The 23,823-nt window shown below is 37.2% G+C and overlaps 3 protein-coding genes across 11 annotated transcripts; all 3 read right to left on the reverse strand.

Annotated features, from left to right (window-relative positions):
- Nucleotides 1-23: 23 nt before the first annotated feature.
- Nucleotides 24-7,811, reverse strand: LOC109054467 (putative deoxyribonuclease TATDN2). 6 transcript variants are annotated; one of them, XM_042758611.1, is made up of 8 exons: nt 7,032-7,047; nt 6,866-6,940; nt 6,302-6,596; nt 5,847-6,194; nt 1,662-2,618; nt 1,444-1,571; nt 848-1,031; nt 24-735 (listed from the first exon to the last, which is right to left on the reverse strand). In XM_042758611.1, exons 3-8 carry the CDS (start codon nt 6,590-6,592, stop codon nt 595-597), a joined length of 2,049 nt encoding a protein of 682 aa, XP_042614545.1. In that variant the 5' UTR covers nt 6,593-6,596; nt 6,866-6,940; nt 7,032-7,047; the 3' UTR covers nt 24-594. The 6 variants fall into 6 exon arrangements, with proteins under 6 accessions (XP_042614545.1, XP_042614544.1, XP_042614542.1 ...); XM_042758610.1 differs by lacking the exons at nt 6,866-6,940; nt 7,032-7,047 and adding an exon at nt 7,149-7,811; XM_042758608.1 differs by lacking the exon at nt 6,866-6,940 and having other exon boundaries at nt 7,032-7,139.
- A 155-nt stretch (nt 7,812-7,966) lies between these two features.
- On the reverse strand, nt 7,967-13,514 carry LOC109054466 (von Hippel-Lindau disease tumor suppressor-like). Its single transcript, XM_019071723.2, has 3 exons — nt 13,083-13,514; nt 9,180-9,302; nt 7,967-8,510 (listed from the first exon to the last, which is right to left on the reverse strand). The coding sequence occupies exons 1-3, from the start codon at nt 13,393-13,395 to the stop codon at nt 8,317-8,319; spliced, it is 630 nt and encodes a 209-aa protein (XP_018927268.1). The 5' UTR covers nt 13,396-13,514; the 3' UTR covers nt 7,967-8,316.
- A 1,404-nt stretch (nt 13,515-14,918) lies between these two features.
- crbn (cereblon) lies at nt 14,919-21,515 on the reverse strand. Of its 4 annotated transcripts, none has more exons than XM_042758625.1 (11): nt 21,358-21,515; nt 20,343-20,452; nt 19,927-20,129; nt 19,592-19,750; nt 19,290-19,446; nt 18,639-18,698; nt 18,324-18,408; nt 17,166-17,281; nt 16,980-17,044; nt 16,357-16,488; nt 14,919-16,231 (listed from the first exon to the last, which is right to left on the reverse strand). In XM_042758625.1, the coding sequence occupies exons 1-11, from the start codon at nt 21,428-21,430 to the stop codon at nt 16,054-16,056; spliced, it is 1,338 nt and encodes a 445-aa protein (XP_042614559.1). In that variant the 5' UTR covers nt 21,431-21,515; the 3' UTR covers nt 14,919-16,053. The 4 variants fall into 4 exon arrangements, with proteins under 4 accessions (XP_042614559.1, XP_042614558.1, XP_042614560.1 ...); XM_042758624.1 differs by having other exon boundaries at nt 18,639-18,701; XM_042758626.1 differs by having other exon boundaries at nt 18,639-18,701; nt 20,405-20,452; nt 21,358-21,508.
- Between the last annotated feature and the right edge of the window lie 2,308 nt (nt 21,516-23,823).

Genomic DNA, 23,823 nt, shown 5'->3' on the forward strand with positions numbered 1-23,823 from the left:
TTAACTGCATAAACCCACTCATGTTGCATATACAATATCATTTATTCATTCTTACCATTTAGACAAAAGTTACATTTATATAAAACCAACAACTTGGTAAAAGCCATTTGTTGTAGTTTTTCACAATCTATTTTCTAACACGGTCTTTGAGCATAAACTTTCATGGCATGGTGTAAGGAAAAATGACTTATTCTAATATAACGGAAGACACAAGCTGGCATCATGTCACTTATGTCTCACAAGCATACATAACTTGTAAGAATGTATGCAGACACATGACAAAACAAAGAACAAAGAACCATTCTAAAACACGACTGAAGAGATTAAAATTGATAATTGCTAACATTTTTAACAGGTGTGAAATTACCTACAACACGTAAGTATCAATGCTCATACACTTATTAGCACATACTACAGTACATTGAAATATAATTTTTTTTTACTTTTTTTGCAGACATTGTTATGTAAACACAGGAAATCACTTTCAAGACCATTTAATCTGGAAAAAAATGCCAAAGGTGCAAGACTAAGCTGATAGCAGCTGGACTAAGATTGCAAGGACTTCAGTTGCATTCAATAACATGTAGTTTCCAATCACAGACCGTATATATGTCTAGTGTTCTGCCGGACTGTTTGCAGTACTGTGGTTAGGCTCTCTCCCTTCAGCAGACTAATCTCATGCAGTGTGTGTATGCCCATACCAGGGTGAGCAAACCTGCATGTGGACTTAGGCACCTATAGAGAGAGGAAGAGTGGTGTGTGTAAACGTATATTAAAGAATGACAAATTAAATAAGGCATGCACATATGCAAGCAGAATCAAAAAATGTGTGCTAAGACACTGATACCTGTCTGGGTAAGAAATATGGTGCATCTGTCTCCAGTAAGATTCTGTTGAGTGGGATTTTCCTCACGGCGTCTCGAGCCTCCACAGCGCGATGGTACGTCACAAGTCCAGTGAAACCCACACACAGGTTAGAGAATTCACTTAGGAACGGCTCAATCACAGAGTAGCTGTTGGTAAAACAGTGTCTAACACACAATGACACACATTAGTAGACTATAAAAATAAATAAATTATAATCAATAGGGCTTTTTTATACATACATATATATTAACATACATATACACACACACACACACACACACAGTTTTTGCTGCTGATTTTTTATGCGAAAACCACAATACCCCAAACTTCTGGGAATCCTGAAAAAATATCATCTTTTTTTTTTTTTTTTTTTTTTTAACACTGATAATAGTAGGAACCTTTTTTTAATAATTAAGCACCAATTAACTTATTACAATGATTTCTGAAGTATCATCTGACACTATAAATTGAGTAATGGCTGCTGATAGCTTTGCCATCACAGGAATAAATTACATTTTAAAGTAAATTAAAATAGAAAACAGTTCATGGCCGAGTGTTTGTTTTATGAGAACTGACCTGTGTATTTTGTAATCTCGGGGGACACACTTCTTCATAATTTTCAGCACATCGTCATCAGCATCACGGCAGTGTATGACAAGAGGCTTCCCGAGAGAGACGGCCAACTGCAACTGCCGTTCAAACACCTTGACACACAAAGACAGAAAAGCTGCAAAATATTATATATTCTAGCATATCATAAAAATATTTGGAAGTAATCATCTAGTCTGGCATACCTCTTTCTGCTTCTTTGAGTCTGTGGAATTCTTATAGGAGTAATCCAAACCGATCTCTCCGAATGCAATGGTCTTAGGGTGACGCATAGCACCCATGATGCTTTGCTCATGAGCATGGTTATACTCCTTGGCAAAATGCGGGTGGCAACCAAAGGCTCCCCATACTTTCTCCTCTCTCAGTAGCCCTTCCCAGATGGCCTGTCTCTTAGTGATTCGTGGGTTGCAGAAATCTGCGATGCAGCCCCTAAACTCCATTGGGAAACTACTTGCATACTTGCTCTGAAACTTTTGGAAACTACCCCGGAAACCCAACTTCCCATAGAGCATGTCAAGATGACAGTGCGTGTCAATAAATCCTGCAGAATCTGCTTTTGAGTAGTTCAAATCTGACAGCCAAAGAGGCTCCGAGCCAACAGACATCCCGCGAGAGGCACCATCCGCGGCAAGGAGCATCTGTGAGGATGCGTAAATATTTGAATCTGAAGTCCTGCGTGTGGTAAGAGGCGAGTAATCCCAGTTACCAGGTGTATGTGGAACGGAGGCAAAGGTTCTGAGCCTGGGGATAGACTGTTGTAATTTGAGTGACCGCCTAACTGTCCTACAACGCGAGTACTTGGGTGGCTCGAGGTCAAAGACTGTGTTCTGAGTCGGAAGCTCTGACAAGAGCTCCATATCCCTGGCTGGGATTGTTGGGGAAGTGTCACAACCTTGTGACTTCAGTTCCCATAGGGCTTGTGGGAATATTGAAGACTTTAAAGCTGGTGATGAAGAGTAAGGCTTGCATTCCAAAGGTGGAGGTGTGTCACTGAAGTTCACAAGCTTACAATCCCTTTTAAGCTCAGTTGTTTGTCGCTCCTTTGGTTCGAAAGACTCAAAGTCCTGTGAGAAAACTTCAACCTGCTCTGAGTTCTCAACATCTGACCAATCCGGCGATTCTGCACGCTTTAGAATCACGCTCTGTGAACAGAAACAAAGTCAGTATCAATTATCTTAAAAGAAATTAATATAGTGCAGAATAGCCATGCTTTACATTGGACCTCATTTATTACATATCGAACAGTTCAAGTTTTTGGATGGTATGATTTTTTTTTTATGTTTTGAAAGTCACTTAAGCTCACCAAGGCTGCATTTATTTGATTATAGTAAAAACAGCATTATATACATATTGTGAAATATTGAACTTTTTTTTCCACTTTCACTTTTTGTCACTTTTTTTCTTTGAAAATACTGACATTTACATAACGGTTATATATTTTAAAACGTAATTTATTTCTGTGATGGTAAAGCTGAATTTCAAGCAGCCATTACTCCAATCTTCAGTGTCCCATGATCCTTCAGAAGTCATTCTATCCCTTCTTTTAATATATTAAAGAGAATGGTTCGGTACTTAACCCAGAGAGTTGATGGGAAAGGAGTCTGTCTTCTGAAAGATGTTTTATAAAGCTTATTAACAGCTTGAACAACTTAATACTGTTTATTTATATATATATATATATATATATATATATATATATATATATATATATATATATAGCCATATATATATATATATATATATATATATATATGGGTCAAAGACGTTAAGATGTCCGCATCAAAAGAAATGTACAAAAGTGATTTTGTGTCCATAAAAAGCACATTAAACGTAAGTAAAATGTCTACTTTTAAGGTTTCAAATAAGTTTTTGGAGAATAAAATGTCAAAATTTGGTTGAAATAATGTTACAGTGTCATTCAGTGTAACACAATATTTATGCAAAAATTCAAACAACATGCTTATTCTGACGTGTACATATTAAAATATCTAAAAGAATAATGGAGCATGCTAAATTTTATTGTGTTTTAAATTAGTAAAACATTCTTACTGACAAATGGGCAAAACCTAGGATAGTGGCAAATGTTAAAAATGTAAAATTACAACTCATTAGTATTTGGGGTGAAAGTAATTAGTCTTAGTTGATTTTTGTTGTAAATATGCCTGACAAGATTGTTACACTGAATGACATTTTAGTGGGGGTCTTCTGTAAATCAGGGGAAAATGTATGATTTATTTTTTGCTCAGAAAAACAAAAACAATTATTGCAATTGCAATTAAATAAAACAGAAAACTTTTTGCATTTTTTTGGGGAAAAACTACAACAGTTTAAAGCAGTATTACACTTTTTTTTATACTTAAACACTTTTTCGTCTTTGACCCATATATATACACACATATATATATATACATATATATATATATATACACACACACACACAGGTCCTTCTCAAAAAATTAGCATATTGTGAAAAAGTTCATTATTTTCCATAATGTAATGATAAAAATTAAACTTTCATATATTTTAGATTCATTGCACACCAACTGAAATATTTCAGGTCTTTTATTGTTTTAATACTGATGATTTTGGCATACAGCTCATGAAAACCCAAAATTCCTACCCCAAAAACATAGCATATCATGAAAAGGTTCTCTAAACGAGCTATTAACCTAATCATCTGAATCAACTAATTAACTCTAAACACTTGCAAAAGATTCCTGAGGCTTTTAAAAACTCCTAGCCTGGTTCATTACTTAAAACCGCAATCATGGGTAAGACTGCCGACCTGACTGCTGTCCAGAAGGCCATCATTGACACCCTCAAGCGAGAGGGTAAGACACAGAAAGAAATTTCTGAACGAATAGGCTGTTCCCAGAGTGCTGTATCAAGGCACCTCAGTGGGAAGTCTGTGGGAAGGAAAAAGTGTGGCAAAAAACGCTGCACAACGAGAAGAGGTGACCGGACCCTGAGGAAGATTGTGGAGAAGGACCGATTCCAGACCTTGAAGGACCTGCGGAAGCAGTGGACTGAGTCTGGAGTAGAAACATCCAGAGCCACCGTGCACAGGCATGTGCTTTTGAACCAGAAACAGCGGCAGAAGCGCCTGACCTGGGCTACAGAGAAGCAGCACTGGACTGTTGCTCAGTGGTCCAAAGTACTTTTTTCAGATTAAAGCAAATTTTGCATGTCATTCGGAAATCAAGGTGCCAGAGTCTGGAGGAAGACTGGGGAGAAGGAAATGCCAAAATGCCTGAAGTCCAGTGTCAAGTACCCACAGTCAGTGATGGTCTGGGGTGCCATGTCAGCTGCTGGTGTTGGTCCACTGTGTTTTATCAAGGGCAGGGTCAATGCAGCTAGCTATCAGGAGATTTTGGAGCGCTTCATGCTTCCATCTGCTGAAAAGCTTTATGGAGATGAAGATTTCGTTTTTCAGCACGACCTGGCACCTGCTCACAGTGCCAAAACCACTGGTAAATGGTTTACTGACCATGGTATTACTGAGCTTAATTGGCCTGCCAACTCTCCTGACCTGAACCCCATAGAGAATCTGTGGGATATTGTGAAGAGAAAGTTGAGAGACGCAAGACCCAACACTCTGGATGAGCTTAAGGCCGCTATCGAAGCATCCTGGGCCTCCATAACACCTCAGCAGTGCCACAGGCTGATTGCCTCCATGCCACGCCGCATTGAAGCAGTCATTTCTGCAAAAGGATTCCCGACCAAGTATTGAGTGCATAACTGAACATAATTATTTGAAGGTTGACTTTTTTTTGTATTAAAAACACTTTTCTTTTATTGGTCGGATGAAATATGCTAATTTTTTGAGATAGGAATTTTGGGTTTTCATGAGCTGTATGCCAAAATCATCAGTATTAAAACAATAAAAGGCCTGAAATATTTCAGTTGGTGTGCAATGAATCTAAAATATATGAAAGTTTAATTTTTATCATTGCATTATGGAAAATAATGAACTTTTTCACAATATGCTAATTTTTTGAGAAGGACCTGTATATATATATTTTTATTTTAATTTTTTTTTTTTTTTTTATTAATATTGGTTCATATTATTCTGACTGTGTTTTGTTGGTTCAAGTTTTATTTTATCACAATTGACACACTTTGTATTTATCATTGTATTTTGAGTACACTTTCTTCTAGAAAATTAATTAAAAAAAAATAGAAAAAATTTTTATTTTTATTTTTTTTTTGATTTCTTATTATTATTAATGTTGAAAATTGAAAAATAGATTTTTCTGCAAATTGTCTTTGTCAACTTTGACCAATTTGACACATTCTTGCTGAACAAACATTTAACTCATTTAAAAAAAGAATAAAAAGAATAAAATCAAATCAAAAATTGTATCCATTACCCTGGTGTCCAGCATTATTTCTGTCCCATCATCTTCTGTGTCTATGAACTCCAGAGACGGAGGCCTATCACCTGTAGTCGTGATCAGTCGTTCATTCTTCTCACTGAATGAGCAGCAGTCAACCTCAGAGGTACTTTCCTCCTCAATTGCCTTTATAAGCTTGTCTGGGGTTTTCTTTCCAGATAGACTTTTAGGCCCACCAACTGATGACTTTTTGTTTGCATCCCTCATTGCATTATTCAGTGCTTTGAGGAGAATGACTTTCTGCCCTTCTTCTGGATTCCTGCGTTTCCTTCCAGCAGAAGGAGGTGAAGGTCCAACAGAGGATTGTTGTCCTGATACAGCATCCTATATGTCACACACAAAACACAAATGCAATTTTTAAGTACAAATATTTCAACAATTAAAATACACAAATATATGTATTAATTGTGTATGTTATTTATGTTACTTACCTCACCAGGACTCTTTTTTCTTGACAGTGCTCTGTGGCGTCCATTCAGTTTTAACTGTGTTTTGGGTGTAGTGCGTGGAGTGCTGAGACACATGTTCTCCATGTGGCCCAGTCCAGCTGACCCAGCAGATGTGTTGAGTCCAGGAGAGCTAACCTCACTCATACCACCATCCTGACCATTTCCATGCCAGCATGTTGGCTGTGCCACACCCACACTGTTCTTCATGAGCTTTCTTGGGGATTCCACATTCAGCCGTGTTGTAAACTTCACCTTTTCCCTTTTGCGGTTCATCGTACTAGGACGTTGAGAAAGAAAGAAAAATTTATACATAAAAATACATAATCAAAAATGAGAAACGCAAACAGGTGCAGCCGTTTCTAAACTCTATCTGAGAAGGATTCAATTTAAGGTTCTTTGAGAAAACAGAAAACAAGGCAAAACTCAAGGTGGAGATGGACCAGATGCGCTTAGAAATAACTCTGAGACTCACTTAAGTTAAATAAGGAGTAATATTCATTCAGTATTTACGTGTTTAAAAACTCCATGGTCAGGCATTTATTGTACCTTAGCTAAAGTTTAGAAGCACACCTACGTCTCCTTTATACTTATTTTTAAAAATAATAAAGAAAAGGCATAAACCTGCATACGATGTAAAACACGTTAGCATGTTCATTTAAAGAGCTTTTGGTTAATTACAGACGCTATTAATTAGCAAAACCTCTTGTCTGACCTAAACCTCACGCTTTGGAGCAAATAACGACGATCACAAGAACGGAAAACAGTCTGAAAGTGCGTAATAGTGTTGATTAAACCCGTTTAAGTTCAAGCAATAACAAATATTACAAACCTTAAGACCTGCACGGATGAAGAACGTTCAGGTGGATCACATGCGTCAGTAATTAGCGATGCGTTCACTCCTGTCAACAGCAATTGGACCCAGACAGCGTTGCACGATGGTGAACGCTTAGTTTGAAAAGTAACGTTACTAAGTATGGAGTTTGCATATATCTAACACGTATATGAGAGGATAAGAAAATCAACGTTTCATTTGACTTATAAGTGCATATCGTTTATATTTTTTTTAGCGGTTGTAACGTTATATATCTCATGATGTTTTTTTTTCCCCTCACTGAAAGTGACCTTTTGTGTCAACATGCCCCAGTACTGGGGTACATTGTCACAAGGCAATCTGTCATTTAGGCTATTATAGGCTTTTCAGCAAAATGTAGAGTTCAAAAATGATAAACCACAAAACAAGTTCGATAAATATACAGAAACAGCAAACCATTTCTTGGCCAACAAATATTGTAATGAATAATTTGTTTAAGTCTCGTCTCAGGCTTAAAGTTATTTTTTAAAAATCCTTGTCCTTAGTACACAGTTTACCATTTTGGTTAAAATCTAATAGTGTTAAAAATAATTCACCCTTACCTGAATGTAGGAGCTTATATTGTGTTCACTTGTTTACCCCACAACTATTATAAAAAAATAGGTTTTTAGTTATTTTAATTATTGTCTTGAAGTAGATGTTTAAAACCAAGCAAAACCACTGTTAGAGAAAACTACACATACATATATAATTACATACAGATGAACATTTGAACTACTAGTAAATGCTGGCTTGATGCATGAGTTATTAGTCTTATATAAATAATTAGACACATAGACATTAATAAAAACTTCTTTTAGTTAGAAAGATATTTCCAAATATGAAGCTGATAAAAGAGTAAAAGTATACAGAGAACTGTAACCAAAAATATTGCAAGGCCTACCATATAGACAATTACACAAAATCTGCATTTTCTAAAGTTCTTTCTGTGGACTCAGTGCCTGTCACTGAAACCTAAAAATACCCATGTTTAAAGCGTCCGTCTGCTTAAGAAATATTCCTCCTGATCTGAGGTTTATCAACACTGTGTATTTTACAGTTCCAGACTATATTATCCATTTATGGTGCTGGTGCACGGGTCTGCTCAGTAAATATGCCCTCATTCACACTCATATTAATCATATTTTCATCTGTTTTGCTGTTCTCTGTTCTCCAGTAACTTCTGTTCCACTCGCTGGCTAATGCGTCGTAGATCGGCGTGAATGCTGGATCTCTGAGCAAGGTCATCTTGTAGGCAGCAGGCGATCTCCAGCCGACAGATATGTTCTCTGCGAACCAACCGCCTCACAACTTGCAGACAGCGATCTCGCAATGTCAACACTGGTAAACACAAATATAAAGTGGAAAGTACATTTTAGCTTAAAAAAAAATTCAGATTCTGTTTGATTAATGATCCCATAATTCACTGGGAGTTTGATTGACATGCGATCTGACCAGTCATAACACCGAATCTGCAATTTTTGTCTGACAAACAAACCAGTCAAGAAAGTAGATTAATGACGGTGGACTTGAAATTGAAAAATGGTGTGTATTAATGTCTTGAAACAAGATACTTTCTGATGTTCATTCATGTTTATTTTGTGCTATAACTAGTAAAGAGGAAGAGATGATTGGTTCACGTGCCACTTAAACTGAGGCGCTTCAGCAATCTCCCACGAAACGGTATTTATTGTTTGAATTTCTTTAAAAATTACAAATTTTGAAAGCTGAATCTTTGTTTCATAACTAAAGTAACCTGCTCTTTTTCACTGGGTGAGAACATGATGTCTAGTGTGAAAGCTCCGTGGCTTGTCGGATGTAACAACAGTAACGAAGGGGGGCGGGTCTTTGCGAAGGGTCAATTGTGTGAATGTGTGTGGGCAAGGGGGGTTCCCAGAAAATTTAATATGCAATTCCTAGAAATACAATTATCACAGTGATCTCAATATTAGTGTAAGAATTCTAATTTATAAAATGAATGGTAAATCGGTCTGAATGAAAAATGTATACCAGGCAATGTGATGTTGGCGATTGAGACTTGTCCATTTTCAAGGTGGGGTGGCAAAAACATCTCTTTATTATTGACTACCATTGGATCATCAGTTTCTGCATCCCGAAACATCCATGGATGTCCTGACAGAAACAGAAAAACAGAATCAGAATTAGCTTTGTCAAAATAGTTCATTGCACTACTTAACCCATATTCAGTTACATAGACAATATATTTCAGATAGTTCTTTTATGGCATGAATAAAAAAAACATGAAACTAAGATGTAAATATATTAAATCATTTTTAAGTTTATTTTTTTAGAAGATGCTTATATATGATAACAACAGAAACAATCAGATCAACAAGAGAACAACAACGGTATACAAGTGCTATGACAAGTCTCAGTCAGTCTAGTACAGAACACGTAGCCAGGGTTTTTTTTTTGTTTTTTTTTTTGTTTTTTTAAGAATTACATTTACATTCTATTTAAATATATTCTAGATTACATTCTATTTAAATAGAATCTATTTAAATAGATTCGAATCACGGGTTGATTTTAAAAGGGGTCATATATGGAGTCAATATAATATCACATATATACGCAAAAAAATAAAGTTTTGCAAAAGAAAATAAAGTTTTGCAAACAAAAATTAAAGTATTGAGGAAAATAATTTTGCTTTTTGCAAACAAAAATAAAGAATTGCAAAACATAAATGATACCGCGCGAAAGCAATGATTTTGCAATACATATTTTCCATGGTCATATCTACAATTTTATTTGCAACACTGATTTTATTTTGCGCGTCAGTCTAGTTTGAGCTTGCGCTGCAGTTTTTCCTGTGCGCTTCATTTTTCTGCGCATCTCGCTTTGTGGCGCTGTTTTTGACGTGGGGGTGGAGTCAAGGGGCAGGGGCGTGTACAACATGCCTCCCTGGAAGTGACGTCATCGGCCCGAGACGCAGCTCACTGATCCAGGTACTGTCATGATGAGCAGATGCATGCGAGTGGATCGCTTCCTTTTTTTCACTAGCATTATTAAAACATGCATGGTTTCGTTTTATTAACTTTATTAACAAATGTATATGTGTATTAGCAGCGTTTGCTCAAGTTAAAGAAGTTGTTACCATGCACATCTGTTGTTTATTTCTCTCGATGTGCACTCTTTTACTAGCATAAAGTTGGCTTGACGTTGGACGTTCGATATTCGCAAATCTAGGGACCGTCTCTAAAGTTACATGCGAAACTACTATACACTTCTCTAACGTCAATAGCATGCAAGGAGAATGACCAACAGTCATGAAAACAACTGTTAACTGTTCATCCAGGTGTCAACTATAATGCACACCTTTTATATTTTTTGATAATTATTAAAATAAACTGTAAATCAAATGTAAAATATTGCTACTTTTCATTACCGAATGGGCTCAAATTTAAAATATGCCATAATTTGAAGCTCAATAGCATTTGAACAGAATGACTCACTTTCATAAAACATACTATAAAGTGTTCATCTAGGTGTCAACTATAATGCACACCATTCATATTTTTAATAATTATTCAAATAAACTGTAAATCATATGTAAAATATTGCTACTTTTCATTACCGAATGCACTTAAATACAAATTTAAAGCTCAATAGCATTTGAACAGAATGACTCACTTTCATAAAACATACTGTAAAGTGTTCATCTTCGTGTCAACTATAATGCACACCGTTCATATTTTTCATAATTATTCAAATAAACTGTAAATCATATGTAAAATATTGCTATTTTTCATTTTGAGCTTTTGAGCTTCAAATTAGTGTTTACGTCCATTTGGTAATGAAAAGTAGCAATATTTTACATATGATTTACAGTTTATTTTAATAATTATCAAAAAATATAAAAGGTGTGCATCATAGTTGACACCTGGATGAACAGTTAACAGTTGTTTTCATGACTGTTAGTCATTCTCCTTGCATGCTATTGACGTTAGAGAAGTGTATAGTAGTTTCGCATGTAATTTTAGAGACGGTCCCTAGATTTGCGAATATCGAACGTCCAACGTCAAGCCAACTTTATGCTAGTAAAAGAGTGCACATCGAGAGAAATAAACAATAGATGTGCATGGTAACAACTTCTTTAACTTGAGCTAACGCTGCTAATACACATATACATTTGTTAATAAAGTTAATAAAACGAAACCATTCATGTTTTAATGCTAGTGAATAAAAGGAAGCGATCCATTCGCATGCATCTGCTCATCATGACAGTACCTGGATCAGTGAGCTGCGTCTCGGGCCGATGACGTCACTTCCAGGGAGGCATGTTGTACACGCCCCTGCCCCTTGACTCCACCCCCACGTCAAAACAGCGTCACAAAGCGAGACGCGCAGAAAAATGAAGCGCACAGGAAAAACTGCAGCGCAAGCTCAAACTAGACTGACACGCAAAATAAAATCAGTGTTGCAAATAAAATTGTAGATATGACCATGGAAAATATGTATTGCAAAATCATTGTTTTCGCGCGGTATCATTTGTGTTTTGCAATTCTTTATTTTTGTTTGCAAAAAGCAAAATTATTTTCCTCAATACTTTAATTTTTGTTTGCAAAACTTTATTTTTCTTTGCAAAACTTTATTTTTTTGCGTATATATGTGATATTATATTGACTCCATAGTCATATGATGCTACTATAAAGAACATTATTTTGTGAATTTGGTGTAATGAAATGTGTTTATACGGTTTAAGGTTAAAACAACACATTATTTTCTACATACTGTACATTATTGTTTCTCCTCTATGCCCCGCCTTCTGAAACGCGTTGATTTTCACAAGGCTCATCGCTCTGAAAAGCAAGGTGTGCTGTGATTGGCCAGCTATCCAGCGCATCGTGATTGGCCGAATAACTCAAGCGTGAGACGGAAATGTTAAGCCTCTTAACATATTGTGAAGCCTTGTCCTGCCGGAGCTACGAGACAAAAACATGAAACCCATTATAAACGTGATATAAACATGATTTCTAGTCGTGTTTTCTTTTCGAAGGCAAAAACAAAGTAGTTTCGCTTTCTCAACGAAACAGCATCACACACCGCGGCCATGAGTGAGCAGAGGCGGGCGGCTTGAGAACGGTGCAGCAGGCAGATTCTACGAAGGAGCGTACCTTGGTCTTGCAGCAACCACATGTGACGACCCCGGGCTGGACTTCGCTTCAGCCGATTCAGCGATCCACAGTGCAAAGTTAATGTATTTCCTCAGTGACCAGCACGGATCAGCTTCAGGCATGACAAAGCGGATATCGTCCTCTTTTAAAAGGCCAAACAAAGTAGTTTTGCTTTCACAGTGAAACACACAGCGTCTATACGACAAGGCGGCGGCAACAACAATACTACAACGAGAATAAAAGGTACATCTTCTTTCTTTGCGTGAACATCTGGGTGGCGTTATGCAAATCTTCCCACATACTGATGTAGATATGTGGAGGCGTGTTAGAACGAGCCGTTTCAGGGGGGCGTGGACGAGTCTCAACTTTTATAAAGAATATCTCTTTAAATTTGAGACTTTAGTCTTTGCAACTTCACAGATCTCTTCTTTATTCACCAAGAGCTTGTAACACTCCAAAGAGAAAGGAAATTTGAAATCGCATCATATGACCCCTTTAAGTGTTTTTTCTGAGACTAAAAATCACTTTTGGGAAAACAGCTCAGCTATGTCCATGTACTCTTTGTTAGTTCATGCTATCAACCCAGACACTCTGGTGTTCTGAACAGTTTGTTTTGTCTGGTGCAGAACATTAGAGTTGAGCCATTTTGTGCATTGACTGGCATAAAACATGGATAAGGTGTAGCAGGCTAAAAGTGGTAGCCCTAAACAAGTCAAATGCCTCAGACAGTAATTTCCCCAATTTATTTAGACCATAATGCAACAATAATCGTACGAACCCACATAAGTTTCCATTCTTTTTCCGGTGTACGGCTGAATATCTACGTATGGCTGCGGCTCCCCGCGGAAGTTGATCCAGACGGGCTTTACGATTCGCGGACTGCGGTTACAGAATACCACATGGGCCGGTATCCGACTAACCAGAGATCGGACCAGCGGCAGCGGTTGCTGCCCCTCCGGAGATTCCCGAGGCATCGTCAAAGACACGACAAAAACCAATTCAGATAGGAACACTAGCCACGCTGCATACAAATAAATACACAAACTAACGTTAGAAAAGTTAAAGTTCGCTTCTACATAGGTTGAACTCATAAGCCACAGCCCAAAGCCTCAGGGAATGGAGGGAACAGAGTGTGTACGTGACTGTCAACATTTGTCTGTACAGCTTTGTAGTCGTTTGTTGTGATTGCGTGAGAGATCATGTGAGAGAGCCAGTGAAGAAGACAGCGCGACTCGTAGCAACACCTCCCTCTGGTGGTTTGTTCGGGAATGAAAACACATGCTGCGTTCAAGTCATGTCGGACACATGGTTTTTACGAGTTAAACGCACATGAAAACATGACACATGAAATATGTTTGTGCTCGAAATGAAACATTAAATTATTACAGTATATACTGTTTACTTCTCCTTTTTCTGGCATATGAAATAGTAGGAATTATGCAAAACAGACGTTTCAAACTGTAGTATTGTGATCAAACTATGGCTATGTTTGGATTAGTAGACTATATTTTTATATAGTCTACTTTATCTATATATATATATATATATATATATATATATATATATATATATATATATATATATATATATATATATACATAGTTTTGCATTAGCTAACAATGAGCAATACATTTGTAACAGCATAGTCTTTGTTAACATTAGTTAATAAAAAATACTGTTCATTGTTAGTTCGTTGTTAGCTCAGGTCCATTAAATATAAACCGTGATTTGAAAATTTCACTGTTTCAAAACCACTAATATTTTCCATTATACCGTTCCTGCGGTATGTACTGTTTTCCATGTCTCCTCAGTGACTGAAAGAGTAGGGATCCCTCAGGCTGAGTGCAGTGTAGAGAGTAACACTGACCCCTCCTCCTCCTGTTGGTGCGAGTGAGCGGTCAGTCACGTGTGTGTAGGATGGCCGAACTTAAGGCCCGGGTACACTTCATATTCAGCGTTCCTTTCAGTCTCGCGCAGAGCCGCGTCTACACAGCTTTCAAAAGCATAACGTTACTCAACCGCAGATGAGCGCGGACGGATGAGCTCGAGAGTGAATCTGCATCTCATTCAGAGCTTCTGCAGTTTGTTTCATTCAGGCTTGTAGTATAATTTCACAAAGCTTGTCAGAACATTCTGTTTTTGCTTCAAATTGGGTAATTATTAAATCAAATTATGTGTATGATTATTATTATATAACTAAATGATATGTATATGAATTATATAACTAAAATTAAATAACCGTAATTACAGATTTAGGTTAAAGATGTCTATCTTTATTTTTTTTTCTTTTTAGGAAACAAATCAAAGAAAAAAAAAACTAATTGTTCTGTTTCTAATATTCTGTATGTTGCTCAAAAACAAAATATATTGTGTCCAGTGGAAAAAAAAAAGATTATTTTTTTCCACTGGACACAAAGATTTTTTTTTTTTACCCAGTCATTTAAAAATAACACACATCAGAGCTGTAACAACAATACCGCGATACCGAAACTGTGATATTTTTGCTTAAGGTTATCATACCGTCAAAATCTCAAACCGGCCCAGGCCTAAGCTAATGTTAACAAATTGACAATTCCAACCAGAAATTTCCTTGAAGAACAGATTAAACACTCTGTGACTTTTCCGAAGCGGTTTATTGATGAGAATTTATCAGTACCGAACAGTATTTAATCTCTTGAACATTACAGATATGCAAGTCAGCATGTATTGTGTGTGTTTTCTTATTATTACATCTATGTAACTGACTGGTGAAGAATGAACATGTTCGTGTGCTGCTTTTCTGTGTAAAGTGTGTATTTTGCACATCCATGTGAATAGAATCTTTATATTTTAGGAAGTTTCTTAATGCAGACTGTTTCTCGGCATGCCAATTTTGTTCTGGATACACGTTTTTGGCTCTCAACTCAACATATACATCATATCATCATTCAAGTAAATGGTATCCAAATAAAACAATTATAAAGAATGAAGCAAAACAGAGAAACTGAGAAACACAAAATACCTTTTCGAGAATTGCTCTTGATATTCAGTCTAAATAACATAATGGGTAACTCTCTGACATTTCCTTTATTATTGACCGGCTGACAATTTTAGCCAGGAGTTGTGTGCCAAATGTACCCGACACAAGCACATGGGACATAGCGTATGGGGAATGATTTAATTCAAGCAGTTTAGATCTTGTTTTGTAGAAGCTTAGACATCCAAGAGCATTTAATTGGTTGAGGTATTCTACATGACTGTTGATTATGTTGCTAAAAGTAGGCATGAAAAGACTTTTTGTCAGACTAAATGAGATCATCACACTTTGGTGTTAGAAATGTGTCCCTATTTTAACACATTACTCACCCAAACAAGATGGCATCTTGCTTAACTCTTATCTAGGCAGCAATAATGAAGAAGAGTGCTAGACTGTAAATTAAGTGCATTACAACAGACTGTGATATCTTAAAGAGCCCATCTGCTATGATATTGCACATATCAGGCTGTAATTTACACAGCTCAAGGTGTGTGAAGGCAACAACTTGCATTCTGTTGTTCTTTCTACTCCTGTATCTTATGCTTCCCTGTCCCCTTTTTCTTTCCTCTCCCTGTTCATGCACACATCTACACATATAATGTCACAAACACACTTTCTCTCTCTTTCTGGGTGAGGTTTCAGGGTCTCATGTTGTTGGGGTGATAGAGGAGACCCCTAGGGGAGCATATGCTTGTGTGTAGGGTTAAAGGTCACAAGTAATCCTCAGAGCACATTACAGGCACAGCAAGCGTGACCCCTCGACACCCTCATCACCCTGTGGGATTGTCGGTAACAGGGCAGAACGAGTCAAACCCCAGAACCGAGGTGGACTCAGATCTTTTTTTACTGCTGAGAACTTCCAGCCCATATGAGAGCCACAGGTTCTGCACTGAGCAATTGTCCACGCATACCTAGGGAAAGAAATACATCAAATAAATGTAATTATACATGAAAATGACTAATTATTTGGATGGATTCTAAGACATCGTGATCAATAAAAATTTTAAAAAACATGTACAAAAGCATGGAATCTCACCCTGGAAACCAACTATGCAGTGTGGAAGGTCGTCCAATCAGGTTGAGGTTGTTGGCCTTGTAGACTGTAAGCGTCTCGTGAACATAACCATGTGGATTCACATATGCTGCCATTGGCCCATAAAGAGATAGACTAAAAACAGAGGAGTGCTGAATGAGCATTCAATCTTAAAAGGAAAGCTATTATATGGTTTCAGAAGACTTGGAATATTAAAGTCGCAATAAAATGGAAGTAACAACAGAATGTTTGATTAAAATGGATTATTAAAGAAGAAAAAGTGTAGAGTGAGGACTTGGTTCTGTCATTATTTACTCACCCTCAAGAGTTTTTTTTTTTTTCCTGCTGAACACACAAAAAAAAGATATTTTGAAGAATGTGAATCCCCATTGACTTTAGTATTTTTTCCATTCTATGGAAGTCAATGAGGACCAACAACTGTTTGGTTACCCACATTCTTCATGACATCTTATTTTGTGTTCAGCAGAAGATAAAAACTCAACTTGAGTTGAGTAAATAATGACAGAATTTGCATTTCTAGGTGATCTATCCCTTTAATATTTTAAGCATGACTAAACTGTGACTAAATTTTCAGTGTTTTTTTTTTTTTAAAGTTACTGTCTGACCTGAAGATCTCATTCTTGCTGGTTATCTCTGTATCCTGGCACTGTTTACAGCAGAGAGAGGTGCACTGTAAGGAAACATGAAGTGCATAAATATTTTTTAGCTTTCCCCCCCATATCACAATGCATAAACAAACTCCTGGACAAAAAGAAAGACTTATACACAAAGGCAACCTTACACATACACACCCTGTCCATGATGTCCAACTCACAGCGCAGTCTCTGGATGGCACTGCCGATCTTCAGTAGTTGCATTCGCAGAGCATCATCTATTGGTAGACATGCGGCCACCCTGTATGAGAAATCTGCAGGGAGAGAGACACTCTCTTAAAGGGATACTCCACCCCAAAATGAAAATTTTGTCATTAATCACCCACCCCCATGTCGTTCCAAACCTGTAAAAGCTCAGTTTGTCTCCGGAACACAATTTAAGATATTTTGGATGAAAACCTGGAGGCTTGAGACTGTCCCATAGACTGCCAAGTAAGGTCAAGGTCCATAAAAGGTATGAAAGTGACGTGACGTGACATACAGCCAAGTATGGTGACCCATACTCAGAATTCGTGCTCTGCATTTAACCATCCAAAGTGCACACACACAGCAAACACACACACCGTGAACACACACCCGGAGCGGTGGGAAGCCATTTATGCTGCAGCGCCTGGGGAGCAGTTGGGGGTTCGGTATCTTGCTCAAGGGCACCTCAGTCATGGTATTGCCGGCCCGAGACTCAAACCCACAAGTCAAACTCAAACTCTCTAACCACTAGGCCACGACTTTCTCTGATGACGACAAAGTCTCTTCCTATCACTGTATGCTGTGCATGCTCTTTTGTGTGATCTGCGCCACAAGGATGCACGGTTTTATTTCAAATCAAAGCTAAATGCATGTAGAAACAGTGCATCCTTGTGGCGTGGATGATACAGAAGAGCATACACAGCATACAGTGATATGAAGAGACACAGAGGAGACTGTTGATAAAGGAATTATTGAATAAAGTCGTTATTTTTGTGTTCTTCCCTTACAAAAAGTATTCTCATCGCTTCATATAACCCAGATTGCACGTCTGATGGCAGATGGAGTATTCTGACGACGACTTTCTTACTTTTTATGGACCTTGACACTGTTATTTACTTGACAGTCTATGGGACAGTCTCAAGCCTCCAGGTTTTCATCCAAAATATCTTAAATTGTGTTCCGAAGACGAACAAAGCTTTTACAGGTTTGGAATGACATGGGGGTAAGTGATTAATGACAAAATTTTCATTTTGGGATAGAGTATCCCTTTAACTACTTGACTGTGCGTGTGAGCCAAAAAGCATCTGTGTGCCTGTACCTACTGTGTACCTGTGGGATTTGTAGGCAGGGACTCATCTTTGAGGTTTTCATCCCATTCATGGAGTTGTTTCTTTACTCTGCTCATAAGAGTTTTCTGGCGAGAAACACATACACAGCCATCAGTGCTAAAATGTTGTCACTGATATTATGGAAATGTTGATGATTGTACATTTGTTGATGGTTGTACATTTTCAAAAACATTTGTCAAGAGTACTATTAATTGTGAGAAAAAAAAACCTTTAACGCTTTCTATGCAAAATAAACATTTGTAAAATTTATAATGTAAAATGTATAATAACATTTTTAATACAAGCTCAAACTCACAGAGTCATATAAGGCATACACCCAGGGAGGCCACGAGGTCATACTAGCACAATGGATCTTCCTGTGTAAAAAGGAAAGAGGAACATTATGTATTAAGAAATATTTATGTTACTTATCACGTATAAGGATGACTTAACATTTAAAAAGTTAATATGTTTTGCAATGGCAAAACAATGATAAAGCACAATAACTTGTCTAATTCAGTCTATTTCAATCTAAAACAGTGATTCTCAGACTTTTTTGCCTCAAATACCAGCACTGTCCAACCCAATATTCAAAGTTATAGTTATAACCATAAAATATTAAGAAATACTAGTGTCAATATAGCTACATTAATTAACCACAATTATTTCTGTGATTCCAGAATTTTTAAGAACTGTTTATTCTTATATATAAAAAATAGTTGTTTTTAAAATAATAGTTAATATTTTTAAAACTGAAAAATTATTTCAGTTTTTATCTTGAGTGTATGTTTATTTTTAGCATTTTAATTAAGACTGCTATCAAAAAAATAACTATTATTTTATTTTTTTATTTATTTATTTAAATGTAAGTCATCCTGCAGCCCCTTTGGAAGTTTGCTAAAGCCTCCTAATAGGCCCCCTGGTTGAGAAGTACTGATCTTAAGAGATGTGTGTTTACATCAGTCACCTGTCTATAAATCTGGCTGCACCGGTCCTGCGGTGGTGTTGTTTGTGACGGTTTGGTCTGTGGTGTGTGTATATGCAAGCGGGGCAGGAGTTGCAGTGCACATAAAGGGTCTGGAAGGATCCTCTCAGGTAAAATCTGTACTTTTGCCTGACGAATCCTACAAAAAACAAAAATTTGTATATGGGAGTGTCTTATTCACATTACATTTCTGAATTTAATGAAAAATCACATTGTGGCTTATTACTACAGTATATATTTTGTGGACATTTTAGTACCTAGTGGAAGCATGTGTATACCCCTACCCATCTGCTTGTGTGCGTATTTCATGCACTCTGAAGCGCTGCCGTCCAACAGCTTTGATCTTCACTGTCTCTATGCCATATTCCTGTTCCTCACGAAAGGCATAGATCTCTGCAGTCGTCCCAAATTCTGCCTTTATCTCTGCTCCACTCGCATCAGGACTGGGAGAGATAGAAACACGTCAAACAACAAAGTACATATCCAACTGTAAGAAATATCAGTACATCTGCAAACCCTCCACTGCAACCTGCTTGGATAATGTTCTTGAAGAAAAATCAAAGGTATGTGATCATAAATGTGGAGTAGCTATTATTCTGCACCTTGTGTCTGTTGATACCTGTGTGCAAGCACTGCAAACGTGCGGTCTTGGCCTATGAGGTTGCGGAACATGCTGACCTCCTGTGGTCGGAAAAGCTGCAAGGGTAGCGTCTGACCTGGGATCAGAATGAGAGCGATGTGGGGAAGGACCGGCAGATTCTGCACACTGTCCTCATCATGCAGAGTACGGCCGTGAAACTCCTCCATGTCTGAGCCCAGATATTCACAACGTACACACAGATCCAGACAAACATGCAAAAAAAAACAAACAAAAAAAAACTTTATTTCGAGAGTTTGAGATTTCACATATCGCAAAACTCTGACCAAAAACTATTTGCATATTATGTGCATGATAATGAATTCAAAATGACTTAATTAAACTTATTACCCTCACATGACTGGTGTTTAAGTGTACTGATGACAGATGACACTCACAGCATGTGAAGTTGGCAGACTCGTGTCAAAGTTTATAATACTTGGCTTTTCTGCATCCTCACCGTCTCGATCCTCCGTCTCCATATCATCCTCTTCTTCCTCTTCATTTTCTGTAGAAAAACAGAAAGATAAAGATTAGCTCTAGAATGTAATTTCACTTATCCCAATCAACATCACACCATGTTTATTCATTTAGGCCAGAAGAGAACTGGTTCCCAAACTGAGCCTGGTATATCCCATGGTTATTTCCCCTCCATTTCTATCACCTCATGGAGTTTAGGTTCCTTTCAATGCTTAATTGTGGTCTAATAAACACTTCAATATTCAGTAATATTAGCAGCACTGACACTAATGGAAGACAACAAAATTTCTACTGAATTGAGCTGAATAATGACACTATTGTCTTCGGTGTCATAGCTTGGTCAAATTTGTTAATAATTCATGAATTTGACAACATCGACACTGGTATTAACTGAATTGAATTTCTGTTTAATACTTTGAAGCTGCTTTGAAACTATCTCGATTGTATAAAACGCTATAAAAAAAATAAAGGTGTCTTCACTTGATTTATCTACTGTATTTTGTTTTATTATTTACTGACACTTTCACTTTGTCAACAACATCTACATTTACAACCTACTTTCGATTTCACTCATACAGAGGACAACGTGCATGCATAAAGCCAGTAATAAGCAAACAGCACATCTACATTCATAACGCAATGAATATAATAACAAGCCTGCTGACAACACAATAATACAACAAAATGCGTGCACACTTGACTAAAGAATGTTGTTGCAGCTATCAAGGATACAGCTCCATAATGTGTCGCAAAATATCTTTACTCAAGTGTTTTAAATAACAAGAGCTTGTCAGCTGTCATGCACGACGACAGCTGCGGACCTGGACCTGTCTGTAAAGATCTCCCTGCATGTTCTGAGGAGGACATTAAGCTGGCACGCTTTTGATACTGCTATAGCTCCGTGTTAATTAGGAAACGAACAGACATACGTACCTGGCTGGAGTTGTAGTTGGTTCCCCATTTCGTCGTTAAGGTTGTTGTCGCCTCCGCCCCTCTCAGCAGCCATAGCCGTGTGTTTACAATCCGCTCTCAACAAGCGCAGCACACAGCGCCCTCGTGCTAGTGGATGTTAGTGGTCTAGTATTTTTGACTCATCCAAGTGAATCGAATCTTTTGAATCAGTTCACTAGAAATATCCATTTTTAGTGCCTTTCAACATTTTACATTTGAGTCCATTCGGTAATGAAAAGTAGCAATTTTTTACATATGATTTACAGTTTATTTTAATAATTATCAAAAAATATAAAAGGTGTGCATTATAGTTGACACCTGGATGAACAGTTAACAGTTGTTTTTATAACTGGTAGTCATTCTCCTTGCATGCTATTGACGTTAGAGAAGTGTATAGTAGTTTCGCATGTAACTTTAGAGACGGTCCCTAGATTTAAGAATATCGAATGTCCAACGTCAAGCCAACTTTATGCCAGTCCGTTACTTTGAAATTAAATGTAAACCAAGCATCATTTATCATTTTTAATAAAACACACTACACTACAATACTAGCAAAACTACAATAAGTAACTCGATTTCAAATCATACGCCACATAAAACAGTAAATGTAGGCTTGCTGTTCAAGCCGTTTTTAACGCTTTTAGACTGGTTTTCAAACAGTGGAACATGTCCATAGTTAATGTGATGAACTACACCTGTGGTTACTTATGAGGAAAACAAACTTGGCATCATTTGTTTACCGATGCCACGTGGTTTGATAGATAACATGATAGATTTTAAATTTGCATTCAAATATGTTTTGAACAGTGTAAGTTTATGTATAGGTTTGGTAATTATTCTCATTTGCTCCTCAGGTGGAGGATGGTGATGACGGAGCATTTATGTATGGTGCTTCTGTTATGTGTATGTGCCTGTAATTGTCTGAGTGACTATTACTCAGTTCTTGGAGTGTCTCACTCAGCATCTTCAAGAGAGATCAAGAAAGCATTTCACAAGCTTGCCCTTAAACACCATCCTGATAGGAACCAAAGCCCAAATGCACAGCAGACATTCACACACATTGCCAGGGGTGTCGGACTGGGGGTAAAACCAGTACTGATTACCAGGGCCCCAAAGGAATAGAGAGCCCTTGAAAAGTCTGGAATATTTATTTTACCTGGATATTTTCATGGGGGGGGGGGGGGGGGGGGCATGGATGGGGGGGGGGGGGGGGGATATGGGGGTTAATCAGGACTGCCTATGCATAGGGCCCGGAATCTTGTGCAACGCCCCTGCACATTGCTCAGGGTGTGTTTGGATGTAAAAGTGTACTTTCAAAAAATAAATAAATAAATAAATATTAACAACCTAACTGAAGTATTTTATGATTAATTTTGTTAATTTTCCCCCTTAGACTATGAGGTGCTGTTTGACAGAGAGAAGAAACGAATCTATGATCAAATGGACCACCTAACTAACCCTGTTCAGGACCGAAAGAGAGAGTTCAAGAAAGATGAAAATGATCGGTAAAGGGACGTTTCATAGTAAAATGGGTTTCCAGCATTTTAGTTTAGGTTTGTGTATTTTGGTCAGTAATAAGTTGTAATTTTATTTATATTTATTAATTACATAAATTCAAATTGTTTTTAAAATGCTTGTGCACATTTATCTTGCTGCTGTTTGTTAAATAAAACTTTAAATTAAACAAAAAAATCTCTGCATAATTGTCATTATTCTGTAGAGAACTGCCCTTTGAGAGCTGACAAATAAAAAGGTTATTTTAACCTGAAGTATAATTTGTTTTTGTATTAAATAATTCTAAGAACATTCATTTCCAAGAATAGCACCCTTCAGGGATTCTCCAGTATGAGACTTAGGTTAAAAAAGATTATGAGCAACTGTTTTTTTTTTCTTCTTCTTCGTTTTATCAACATTACATTTCATAGATCTTGATTTGTTGGCTTTTAACACAGTTAAGCTTTACCTAAACTGCACATTACGTGCTGCAAATAACTATGTTTTCTGAAATTATGAACCATAAAATGTTAAAAACCATAAAATGTTTGTTTTCAGGTGATATCTCCTTGTGTCAGTTCCTCAACTTTTCTCTTCTTAATGATTGGAGTATTTAGAAACATCTCTCAATATTGACAAGTGTTGCTTCATTGCTGGTATAAAACAGAATTCTCCAGTCAGAGCTGATGCATTAGCTAAAATACAATATTTATGGTGATATCCTGCTTCAACACATATCAATATTGACTGGTAAACATTCACGTTTGCAATGAAAATTGAACACATACTGAATATGATCAAAAGGACTGATGCGCAGATAACACACAATCCTTGATAAATGTGCTCAGCATTTCCTGCTTGAACTGGAAAGGGTGGAGTGTTCAGGGTGTTTCTTCCCTTCTTTGTTCAAATGATGAACAGTGATTTTGTGTCAGTGTGTTTGCCTCCACCATT

The sequence above is a fragment of the Cyprinus carpio genome, chromosome A6, assembly GCF_018340385.1.
Source record: "Cyprinus carpio isolate SPL01 chromosome A6, ASM1834038v1, whole genome shotgun sequence".
In the NCBI taxonomy this organism is placed as follows: Eukaryota; Metazoa; Chordata; class Actinopteri; order Cypriniformes; family Cyprinidae; genus Cyprinus; species Cyprinus carpio.

Bases quoted from the DNA above. Each gene is read 5' to 3' on its own strand.
- LOC109054467 (XM_042758607.1), bottom strand. The intron at 6,195-6,301 runs GTAAGTAACATA...TGTGACATATAG, and splicing joins GAAAAAAGAGTCCTGGTGAG to GATGCTGTATCAGGACAACA. The intron at 1,572-1,661 runs GTATGCCAGACT...TTGTGTGTCAAG, and splicing joins ACTCAAAGAAGCAGAAAGAG to GTGTTTGAACGGCAGTTGCA.
- LOC109054466 (XM_019071723.2), bottom strand. From the start codon at position 13,395: ATGAGTTCAACCTATGTAGAAGCGAACTTTAACTTTTCTAACGTTAGT. The intron at 9,303-13,082 runs GTTCGTACGATT...TGTTTCTGTCAG, and splicing joins AAGAATGGAAACTTATGTGG to GACATCCATGGATGTTTCGG. The intron at 8,511-9,179 runs GTATACATTTTT...TGTGTTTACCAG, and splicing joins CGCCAACATCACATTGCCTG to TGTTGACATTGCGAGATCGC.
- crbn (XM_042758624.1), bottom strand. From the start codon at position 21,430: ATGGCTGCTGAGAGGGGCGGAGGCGACAACAACCTTAACGACGAAATG. The intron at 18,409-18,638 runs GTGAGTTTGAGC...GTTTCTCGCCAG, and splicing joins TGTATGCCTTATATGACTCT to AAAACTCTTATGAGCAGAGT. The intron at 17,045-17,165 runs GTGTGTATGTGT...GTTTCCTTACAG, and splicing joins AGTTGGACATCATGGACAGG to TGCACCTCTCTCTGCTGTAA.